Genomic DNA, 12,032 nt, shown 5'->3' on the forward strand with positions numbered 1-12,032 from the left:
GGACCGGCATCTGCCATGTTGCCACTGAAACTGTATTCTGTAATCTGTATTCTTTAATCTCTTTTATTCCTCTTTTATTCCTCTTTTTATTCCTCTTTTACTCAACCTTCAGACAGACCTCCCACTCTGTGCCCTCTACAGCATCGACCCTACACCCACTCTCCACGCCCCGGTGCTCTGACTGTATTACAGGTGCCTAAGAATGCTCTGCCCTATCTTTGTATTATTCCTAGAGTCCCTGAAGACTCCAAATTCCCCAAATTCCACTACCGCAACATGCAACAGGGTCCGCGAAAATGTTTTCACTTACCCGTTGTATTGCTGTTATCTCTGTGCACTTGATGAACAGAAGAGCTCCCGGGTTTCGGCACCATATGTTACAATCGTTCGTCCTGCTCTCCCCGATACTAGTGCAAATCCAGCTCCCTCGCACCGTCTCAGGCATTCCACGCACTTGGCACTCGGACACAAATAACCCACAAAGCCAGAAGTGGGGTTGTAAAAGTGCTGTAATGTTAACACACACACCAGGCTCTGGAGGGCTGCATCGACTCTGCCCCCTCCCAGGCCTGGCTCATACTTATGTACAATGCAAAGCTACATATTAATCTCCTCCCATTAGCCGTACGTATTCATAACAATAGTTCATTTCGCCGAAGAAAAGGCAATCCAGTACATTTCGTAACTTCAGATTGTCTTTGCAAGTCAGGCTCTTATCAACCTTGGGACTTGAGCCAGCAGCATCCGAACTGTGTACATTCTCGAAGGGAGGGCTGTTCATGCCCGTCTCTGCGAGGCCTGCGGCATTCCACAGCTAGCTGGGCTGGTTGTGCTCTGGTGGTTCTCTGCGACATCTGCTTTCATGGCTGTTAGATGTTTAGGCCAGTCCTTATGTCAAATCATTAGGCCAGTGTTCCTGCTTCAGATGTGATGTATCTCGAACCAAAAGAAAGTGCAGAATCAGAAATGTACCACGTAACACCCTCCCACCCTGCGAAGGCTGCCAAGACATGAGAGCAGAGGCCCGCGCTGCGCTACTCCACCTCCCCCTACCAGACTGGAGCCGCTTCAAAGATTTGTAGCCCCCTCTGCAGCACCCAAGGCCACGGCCCGCCACCTGCACTATTTACAGCACAGCAGTAAACCTCTGCCGGAACACACACTTCTAACGGCGCCCCCTCGTAAACCTCATAGCCCACCGGACCATCTTAGACTTATGGCCCTGTGCAATCAGGACACCCAACACTTTGACAACACCCAGCGGAACATCCATAACAACTTCTAACAAGGCAGAAAGACCTGTACCGCCCGTCCCAGGCCCTGAAGCTTAGCCCCTCGACCTATAGCCCCGGTCAACAGGACACTGGTAACCATGTCCTGACGTATTACCTCCAGACCCCTCACAAGGTACATTCCTCCTGTGTTGCATTAACCTGTAGAATAACCTATTGGAAGATTTACTAAAGAAGATAATATTGCAATGACTGAATGACTGCGGTGTGCATGGCCCAGGGCAAATAAGTCAGGAAAGGACATTCATCTCTGACACTGGCCACAATGGCACAACAACACCGCCCGGATGAACCCAGCCAACCTGCCAGGCCCAGCCCAACCCGCGAGGCTGACCAGTGACATCTTCCAGCCAAAGCCAACCACATCGCAGCAGCACCTATAGTTAGTCGTCGCCACCCAATCCCATTGAACTTGTGCCCCCTATAGTGTGTAGGTTCTTATGACGTTTTTTGTAAATATATACGCCTGTCTTTGCTATTGTCAGACAGAGCGCTCTCGGAGTTTTGCAGAGTTCTTTGCATGCCCTATTCTAATTGATAAACTCCCATTTAAGCTCACCCGCACTCTGTCCTGGCCTTATTCCCGATTTGGGAGAGTCCTTCATTGTCCCTCATTGCGGGGAGGATCGTGCTGGTTGGGGACGCATGCCTTCACATGCCGTAATCTTTGAAGAGGCACTGAACGTTTTATATACCCATGATGACGTCGACCTCGAGACGGAGGCCCTCGAGGGACATCGAGTCAACCGTATAGATGCACAGTGCCCTCTTCCGAAATCAATTATCCGAAGCAAGCAGCTGGAAGGGATGATATCTAAAGATGAATACGTGGGAGGACGCAATACATTTGAATATCCTTTGTAAACATCGGTTAGGACAGTTTTTCTAAAGTCCTACCAGACTTCATAAAAACCATATCTCAGGCAGTACATAATCTCCACTCTTAGTATAAGGCTGTACCAGCTGAGAATGTTTTGGTAGCATGGACAGAGCAGGAAGGCCTATCTTAGGAGGGCGAGAAGGCTGTAGCTTGGTACAAAGAAATTGCAGCATGCATATGGTCAAAAGAAACACTGAAACACTATGGTCCTCATTATGAGGCAGGCGCTCCCGTAATGAAGGGTGCTGGTACAGGACCGGCACCCTTCATTATGGGGTGCCCTATCACGAGGTTCCCTTTGCGGGACCCTGGTAAAACCAGGCGTCCTTAGTGGGTCCCACGAGGGGAACGGGGAGCTAATAACGGGCTGTTATTCACGGGCCTGTTATTAGCTCCCTCCCCATTCCCATTGAGCCATATGGGGGCTCGAATGGGGGTGGGTTCCTTCAAGGAGGAATTACCGGGTCCTCTAAAGTCAGGATGACCCGGTTATTCCTCATTGAAGGAACCCAGTACTGGGACCCGATATGGAGGCAGCCATGCCCTTATTAAGGGCATGGCTGCCTCCATATTCGTAATGAGGCCCTATGTAATGTAAAAACAACGTGTTTATTTAAATACAATTAGACCAAGATAAATCTTGGGTAAGTACTATAACATCATATAAACACAATCATAAAAACCAACTCAATACCTATGGTATGCAAACTAAGGTATAACCTTATTTAGAGGAGCATGAAGCAAGTCAAGGTGAGTCAAACCTAAGGATATACATTTAGGATAGTTTTATACTATTCTTGGGGAATAAGACCAAGCTAGATATACTTTTAGAATACAATCAGTATTTTAAGAGTAGTTGACCAGGTCAGTCATGCAGTGACACAACTAACTCGGTTGCATGTATACTGCTTGCAACATTACTTTTTAGAACTCAGTTCAGAGCTAGTAAATAAACTCATACTTTCTGGAGGGACCTTAAGCTACTCAATGACAGTATGAACACTCAATGACTATTCTAGAATACACTAAGCAAATCAGGGAAAGCAAAACCCTATTACACTTTAGGAAAGACCCAATGTATTTCAAGGTAATTAATTGACCAATTGGTATAGAACTATCTGCTACCTAATAACTAGTTATACCCAGCATACTTTTAAGAAGTATATTATACAGTTTCTAAGATAAGTAAGAACTTTATGAAACTATTTAGGAATAGCACCAAAGCAATTCAGGGAAGCACAACCCAGGGTTACAAGTTTAGAAGAGCAGCAGCTATTCAAGGTGAGTAAGGCCTATATGCGTTGAAAGCAACCTGGTCCCAACACGATACCAAACAAGCCAAATAAAGGACACACCCCACTAGGAAATGAGACCAGGAGATGGATTCCAAGTTGAACAAATGTTTATATAAAGTTGTTCATGCAGAGAACTCTGCTGCCCCGAGAGCGCTCTGCCAAACAATACACAGGCAGCACATTATGAAGCCCCAAAAACGTCATGAATGATGTAATGACATAGTACAACAGTTTTGATTGGTTGGCCCGCATGGCACAGTATGTTGTATAGGTGATGTCAGGCTCCAATTGGCTGCTGTCGTTGGGGCGGTCAGTTGGCACGTGGGTCAGCTGAGCTCATCTTCTCAGGGTGAAGGTCAGGCTTAGTTCACACAAAGTGTTACAATCCTAACTAACCTAAACTACACAATGGTCATTGGCATGCAAAGAATGTCAGCCATAAAATCATTATTTAGGCAGGGGGTTGTTCATAAACTGTAGACAGATATATGCACATTCCAACCCATGCCTTTATGGGGGCATGGGTTTGTTTGTTCTTCTGCCAGGAGCCTTACCTGTGGGGTTTGATCTGTGATTTATTCTCCCAGATGCCTCACGATTTAAAACGAAGGATGGATGGATATTAGTTTGAAGGAGGATATACGATCACACTGGATTAAGTATATAATGGGCGATTTGGGGTGGTCTGGGGGAAAGGCCTCTCAGAAACTCACATTGAAAGAGAGTAGAGGGGCAAAGGCCATGTAGGCTGTAACTCCCAAAGGTGGGGGTGAGGTGGCACAGGGAGGTTTGTGAAGACGGATTGGCACGCAGGACAGGATTTGATCCAGTCACACTCGGGGCAAGGAGCTCAGAGGAAGAGAGAGAAGGATACTTCATACTTGCAACAATACATGGCCAGGCTTCTGTGAGAAATGGGTTTGTCCGGAGCTGCCAAGGGAGGCGGGGGGGGGGGACTGGGTGTTCTGTGCGTGTCACTGGACAGGGGGAGGGATGGCTTTTTAGAAATCATGGTCTGGCCAAGGAAAAGATGGCGTTTCAGGGTGGCACAAAATGGAGTCTATGCATCTCACCAGATGGCTTTGTTATCAGCTTTCTTTTTTGTGGTTACTGTTAAGTCCAAATCATATTAACAGACAAACAAACATGGGGACGTCTCCCACCATTTGGGTCAACATAAGGTCCATGTCATGCGGGAATGTCAGGGGTGGGTCTGAAAAGACCTTCCCTCCCCAACATTCCCCCCTTTCGTTACTCCTAAAGTAACAAATACCCCTGATCAGTACGTGTGCGTTCCTCTGCTTTCATTAAAGCTGGTTCCCATGCCATAGTGCCTTTTATTGGCATCCATGCACGGTACACACTCCTTAGGCTTGCACCTCTTCTTGCGTATTCTTCAGGAGTGCATGTCATAAATACAACCCCCATCCGTGGCCAGGTCTACCCACACTTCCTTATGATTTTCTAAGTCCTAGGGTTCTGCAATGGTTGTGTGGCATAAATTATCTAGGACATCTCCTGTATCGTACACAAAAGCATTCGTACACTGCTGACAAAAGAAGAATGTCCTGAAGTTTTGAAGAGATGAAGTTGAGAACATGAAGTGTGGGGATTTCTCACTGAGGACTCATTCCAGCATGCCATGCGGTTAGAATCTGAAGGGAGGCTGCATGGGAAGAGCTACATACTTGACGTCCCATTGGTGGACACCAAAAGCAAAGGAGGGAAATGGGATACAAAACAAACGCCTGAAAGGTTTTTATATATTTACAATGGTCAAAGGATTCCCAGGCTGACAACAGGGAATTGTTCATAGCATGTGAACATATGAAAGATCCAATGCTGCAGAATGGAGTGTGATAGAGAGGTACAGAGGTCAATGAAAAGAGTGGATGCTGTGCAGGGAGAGTCCAATTGGATGTTGAAATCACCCAAGAGGAGCATATTGGAGAAGGTTGACATTAAGGAGGAGCAGAAATCAGCCCATTCAGAGTGGAACAGAGGTAGCGCCTGGAGGCCTTAATGGTAGCAATGGTCAAGGTGGAGGAGGGAGAGATGACCAACTTGCAAACCAGGCTCTCAAAGGAAGAGTAGAGCTGGATGGATAAGATGGAAAAAGGAACCCACGCAGGGAAGATTAAGGCAACCCCACAGCCAGCATGGTGAGGTTGAGGCTTGGAAATGATCTTGAACCCCTCATTTAGGAAGGGGTCAAAAGCAGTGACTGAGCTGGCATTGAACCATGTCTCGGTAAGAGCCATAATGTTGAGGTCAGTGTCTTCGAGAAGGAGGCAGATGTCAGCAGAGTGTTTGTTGGCTGAGCGGGCAATAAGAGTCGCCAGGTGGAGACAGTCTCTGCCTTTAAAGGTTTTCTGAGGTGTAGTACAGGGGTGCGGTACTCCAGTTGGGGGGGGGGTAGAGAGAGCGGTATGGGGAGAGGCAGGAGAAAGAAGAAAGTTAATGAGGGACGGCAGGATTTGGTCAAAGAGAAGGAGGGTGGCTTGAGGACCCTGAACCAGGATAGCGCCAGTGTGGTAGACATTAATGATGCAGCGTGATGAGAAGAAGCCCGCCAAGAGGACTTCCCAGTTGGTGCCACCATTAATGGGAGATGTGAAAGGGGAGAGAGTAGAGGTGAGATGAGATGAGAAGTCCATAGGTCTGGAGAGGGTCAGAGAAAAGGATATCAGTAAAGATCTCTCTGGAAGATACGCTGACATAGGTGTCTGCAATGGGAAGGACAGGATTTGCACCCAGTATGTCTTTTTTATGCTTTTTCTGTCCAAACTTCGTGAGAGAGGGAGGATAGGTGATAGTGTAGCAGTAACAGAAGATAGGGGAGATGGGGAGATGGTGAGCGCCATCTCAGAGGGAGAGGATGGATGAGAGAGTGGAAGAAGGGGGCAGGGAAGCTGCACTGCAAAGTCCTGGCACTTACTCTAAGACAGCCTACTAGATAAAGAGGGCACAAGCAGAGGAGTAGCCAGGATTGTCTAACAAGTGGGTCCTGAAGCTAATGTAATTGGGCCCACCGCAGTGGCATTAACATCTGTAAGTGTCTACACAGTGCTGCCAAGTTGGGCATGTACCGATTTTGGGTGGACCTTGCCTGCTATGGCTCTACCCAGTCTACGCCTCTGGGCACAAGTACAAATACAGAGCAATAGGTGGGGTACAGGATTCAATTTTAAAAGAATCAATGCAGTGTAAAAAAATGGATGGAAGATGAAAAGCACACCCACCTAGATTTGATTTTTTAAATGGATCACAAATGAATGCAGTGCGCAAGATGGATGCAGGATGTAAAGCACACCCACCTAGATTTGATTTTTTAAAAGGATCTCAAATGAATGCAGTGCACACGATAGATGCAGGATGGACAAAGGGGGGGAAGCACGACTTGAAATGAATGAACCTTTGTAACAGAGTGCAGTGAAGAAAATAGACAGTCGAGGGAGCAAAAGAGAGTAGGATAGGCACCAAAGATGGTTAAGGAGATAGGTGGAGGAGGTAATAGGACAGTTCAGCCATCACTCACAATTGAGCTGCAAGGGAGTCTGGAGGTGCTGTGTACCAAGTTTGTGTAGGAGCAGCATTGTTTGTGGAGGGGCACGAAGGAAGGGGCCCTCCCGAGGCCCTCCAGGCCCAGACAGTCAAAGACAGGAGGAGCCTTGGTAGCGGGGCCTTGGGTTGAGGGGCGGCTTACACCTGCCGGCGGTCCGCAATTGGCTCCAAAAAGCTGCTGGGAGCCAATTCAGTGGGGCAGCAGCCAAATGCTGGGTTGTTCGCCCCAAGGAAAGCGCATCAGCCATTTTGGAAGTGGCTTTACCTACTGTTTTTCTATTAGCAAGCCACGTTGTTTCAAGTGATATGTAAGCTTTCAGGGACTTCCGCCCCACAATAGCGCATTCCATCAGCAGCTTCGTGTGAGTATGAGCTCCACACTTCCGGCGCTTTGATGTGCGGTGTGTGTGCTATCTGCACCCTTTTTTTTCGGAGAAACTCAGATTACATTGATTTTGTAGATTGGAATTAGCCCCCAAGCTCTTAGGGCTTACCTTAATGCCATGGTGTGCTCAGACTGCTCATGCTGCAAGCACTGGAAGTGTGGAGCTCATGCTCACACAAAGCTACTGATGGAATGAGACTCCGACACAAGAGCCTAGGTAGCGGGGCCTTAGGTTGAGGGGCCGGCGTACACCTGTCGGCGGTTCCCAATTGGCTCTAAAAAGCTGCTGGGAGCCAATCAGAGCGGGGTAGCAGCCAAATGCTGGGTTGCTTGCCCAAGGAGAGCGCATCAGCCATTTTGGAACTGTTTTTCTAATAGCAAGCCACATTGTTTCAAGTGACATGTAAGCTTTCAGGGACTCCAGCCCCACAATAGCGCAAGGCGCAGTATCAGAAACCTCCTCTTTGATGTGCAGTGCGTGTGCTAGCTGCACGTGTTTTTTCTGAGAAACTCTGATAAAATTGATTGTGTAGATTGGAATTAGCCCATAGGGTTTACCTTAATACCGTGGTGTGCGCAGACTGCTCACGCTGCAAGCGCTGGAAGTGTGGAGTTCCTGCTCACACAATGCTGCCGATGTATATTATGTATAAAGATTTATACATAGTACCTATGATTATAACAGTCAGAGCATTCTGATGTAGAGAATAGGCAAACACAAGTACAAAAAAGCCAGGAGAGCTACCAAAGTCCAGGATATATTTTAGGAAGACAGTCTCTAGGCCAAGAAGAGCATATTACACAACAAGGAATGAAACAGTAGCAAAACACAGTGATACAATGTATATCCTATACAGGAGCCTAATACAAAGATTTAAAAAATCTGATAAATCAGGGGAGGTTTCTAAAAATCAAGGGCTTGGGAGGTGTGGGGGACCCGAACTCCAGAGACCCAAAGCCTTGCAGGGGTGCACAACTGGTTTCAGTGGAGGGCCGAATGTACCAAACAGGTCTCATACAATGGGCCTGACTGTGGATGAGGATGAGTAGGTGACAGGGGCATCGGTGCATGTATTGGAGTAAAAAACAAACAAAAAATGAAAACCATGGGGTTGAGGTGTCACCATGGGGTTGAGGTGTCATAAGTATTTATTGCTCCATTTTCAAACTGTGACCGATTTGATACATTGTCTTGTAATGGCATTACCACTTTTGTATATTTTTATATATTAGGGAACTTAAATCATGTTTTAAACAAGAAATACTGCAGATATAAGGATGCAAATACAAACATTGACTGTAAATAACGTCTCGAAGGGACGCATCGTGCCTGTGGGCCATATGTTGTGCACCACTGCCCTAACAGGAACCCTAGAAAAATGCTGCAGTGCAGTTAAGAACCTTGGAATTTCACTTGTATGAATTCCAGTGTTGATAACAGTACCCCACAGGAAAAGCCAGGTATTCAGCAGTCACTTTCTGCAGGTTCCCAGGAGAAAGCAATCGCCCCCAGGGTACACCAGTGGAGACGCAGAAGAAACCCAGTGGTGGGTTCTAGACCCAGCAGCAGGGTCAGAAAAGCAGAGGACAATTGTGCCATGATAACAAATGATGAAACACAGTAGAAGGGGACTTGCATTAGCAGATCACAGACGATGAGGACCCTGAAAGGGACTATCATGAATAACTCGCAGTCCAGTGCCCAGTGAGGAGGGTGGGGGGGAAGGTGGGGAGAGGGGGGGGGACTTACAGTGTTTGCTTCCATAAAGCCAGTTCCCAGAAGGAGAAACAACTCAGTAAGTAAAGGCTTATTTTTAAAAGGTGAAATGAAGGATCTAGTCATTAATGGCTTGGCACCCCAAGCACACGACGGCCCCAAAGGCCCAACAGAAGTACACTTGTCCTTCCAAATGGTGGGTCGCACTCCTATGAAGTGAAATCAGCAATGGAAATGGCTTCAGGAGGATGGAGGAATCTGCACATGGAAGACCCCGGCATCTCAGCAGGTAAACGTGGATGGCCCACCAGTAAAAACAGCCCCTGCAGCAGGACAACATTAGTGGAGATCAGAGACAACCCAGACATGCAGATTTGGTGGTTTGTTGGCCTCTCAGCAACCTTCCAGGCAGTGGCAGCTCCAAACATCAAGGCGAAACCCCCTGGTGGGAAACAGTGGTAAAATGTGGGGGAAACAGCCTGGAAAACAGCCTCAGGATTGAAGGTCTCGACCCAGCAGATGAGGAGGACCAGTAGCAAGATGGTGAAAATTTGCGACGGGCACCTAGCAGCCAAAGACTCAAACCGGATTTAAGCACAGACCACAGCATCCAGTCATTATGGCCAGAAGAGGGCCTAAAAATGCAGTAAAGGCAGGAAATGGCTGAAACTCCTATTGCAGGTAAGTAGGCCTGCTCACCGTCAAGGTTTGCAGCAGCAATGAGCTCAGGAACAGGGTTTCCCCTATATATACCTTCACTCAAAGGGGCTGGTGTCTGACAGCACAGCAATCCCATTAAGGGATTTTCTTTTTAAAGTATGGTGGCCAGCGCCTCAAAAACAAAGACCCATGCACACCCACACAGAAAAGCACAGTCGAATGCCCAGGGCAAGGAAGAGGTCTAAACAATTCCAAACTACTAGGGAGGCTGCCATCCTGGGCTCACAAAGACCCCATGTGGTCAGAACAGCCGCTTTAAGACTTGCCTCGTGGTCTCCCCTAACAAAGGAAGCCCCTGAAAACAAAATGGCATGTCTTAGAAAACCTATTTGTGCCCCAATGGCTGCCATAAAGGTACATTGGGCTACCAATGTGGAAAATCAGTTTACACCCCTGACAAAGCCTTAACTAAACATTACCTGCCACCAGCCTAGCCCCTAAAACCAATTTAGTGCCATAAAATCACTAAAGGGTAAAAATGGGGTACACGTCTTGGGAGGCTAGGCCAGCAGTGGCAACACACTCGCCTTGGAAGCAAGACGACACAAAGAAACACATGTTTGATCCCCGGGTCCGCACTTAGAAACCGCTGGATATGAAGCGGGTTATAAATAAACAATCATATCACCCTAGAGACTGGGCACCTTATGGGCGACCTAATACCATATACTTTAAGTAAGGTAATAAGGGAGGTTGTGGCAGGGGGAACCAGCAGACATCCAGTTGACCACCAAAATAATTTAGTAGCCCTGAAAACTAGCAGCGGGCCATGAAATGAGACTGCAGAACCCCAAACGCTCTAACACTCACCTATCATACTACATGCTAGGAAATGAGCTTTAAAGCTCAGATAGAAATGAAGTGCCTTGTGTCTGAAAGTCTGTCACCACAGAACATGTGTTTAATGCCACAGATCAGTAGTAAGAGTTCATCTAAGAAATCTAAGTGCAGTGTCGGACCAGAGGCACAAGCCAATCGTGACACCCAAAATACTGGTTATCAGAAAAATAAGTATTTTCTTAAACTTTCAACTGAGTGGTTTGCTTTTTAGGTCAAAAAAGACTTTATCGCGTTCTCCAGGTGAATCTCTTACAATTAGAAGCAGAAATACGGTTAGAGTTACATGGGTTTGGGTAACTTAGAAGAAATCGGCAAAGCGCTGTACTAAAAAGATGACTTTGCCTTTTACATACATGTGTAGAACAAAGGCCTGTTATCAACACAAAGTATTGCCAACACTAGCGCACTACGTTCTACGATATGTGGCTCTGGGCATCCTCAGGGTTTCTGTTTCGGAGCAGGCCGCTGGCGAAGTCTCTGGAAATTTAGGCAATGTGTTATCAAACCAGAAACAACCACAAATAAAGCCCACAAATGCACTTCCTGTTTATGAGGTATAATTGGCAAAAACACAGTAGGAAGTGGTAATATTATTGTAGGCATGCCAACTTAAACTGACAGATTTACAATGTCATTCCATCGGAAAAAAGTAACATTTGGCACTTACCTTAGCAACAGATTGAAAAAGGACTGTGAAATGGCTGGCCCTTTCTTTGCTACTGGATTTACTCGCACTTTGGGCAAGCTCGGTCCAAAACTGAAACTCATCACTTGGAGTAAGAATACCTGCCAATAAAAGAAACGTCGGGATGACACAATGAAGAACATGCACACAAAAAATGAATACAGCAATGCAAGCATAGAACTAGAGTGGATTGTAATGATATCTACCTAGTATGTCATCTTCTCCTCTGAACTTGCTGCCCAGGTAGCTAGGGTCAGACCTTCTTAGCACAATGCCCAAACCTGCCTCCAATTCACTCAAGAGTGTCTGCAGTTTGGGATCAAAGTTTCGGCTCCATTTTTCATCCTTAAAAAAAGTTCACAGGTTCGATTTATTTTTTTTACCATATTCCTTGCCCATTTCACAGACCGAAAACAAACCGGACCAAGGCATCAAATCAGGACCAAACTAAGGTGGCCAATATTTCAGACACTGACCAGAGAACAATTTAACGAACAGATTTGGCACATTCATGTCTTACAAACACCCTTTCATGTGAGCCTTGTGTGCATATTTCATCTATTAGGTAGGTATGTAAACAAAAAGTAAACAAAGAAAAACAACCCTATGTACAAGCAATTAATTAGGTTATACATTATTATTTTATGTTCTACA

General features: G+C 46.5%; 1 protein-coding gene across 3 annotated transcripts in view; it reads right to left on the bottom strand.

Annotated features, from left to right (window-relative positions):
- DYNC2H1 (dynein cytoplasmic 2 heavy chain 1) overlaps positions 1-12,032 on the bottom strand; it is a 3,314,293-nt gene that overhangs the window by 3,251,736 nt on the left and 50,525 nt on the right. For all 3 annotated transcript variants that reach the window (XM_069639013.1, XM_069639012.1, XM_069639011.1), the window contains exons 3-4: positions 11,585-11,723; positions 11,361-11,479 (exon numbers count right to left, since the gene is read on the bottom strand). In XM_069639013.1, coding sequence (XP_069495114.1) covers positions 11,361-11,479; positions 11,585-11,723 — 258 coding nt within the window. The remainder of the gene's footprint in view (positions 1-11,360; positions 11,480-11,584; positions 11,724-12,032) is intronic.

This window comes from Ambystoma mexicanum, chromosome 7q (assembly GCF_040938575.1).
Source record: "Ambystoma mexicanum isolate Mex_15411 chromosome 7q, UKY_AmexF1_1, whole genome shotgun sequence".
In the NCBI taxonomy this organism is placed as follows: domain Eukaryota; kingdom Metazoa; phylum Chordata; class Amphibia; order Caudata; family Ambystomatidae; genus Ambystoma; species Ambystoma mexicanum.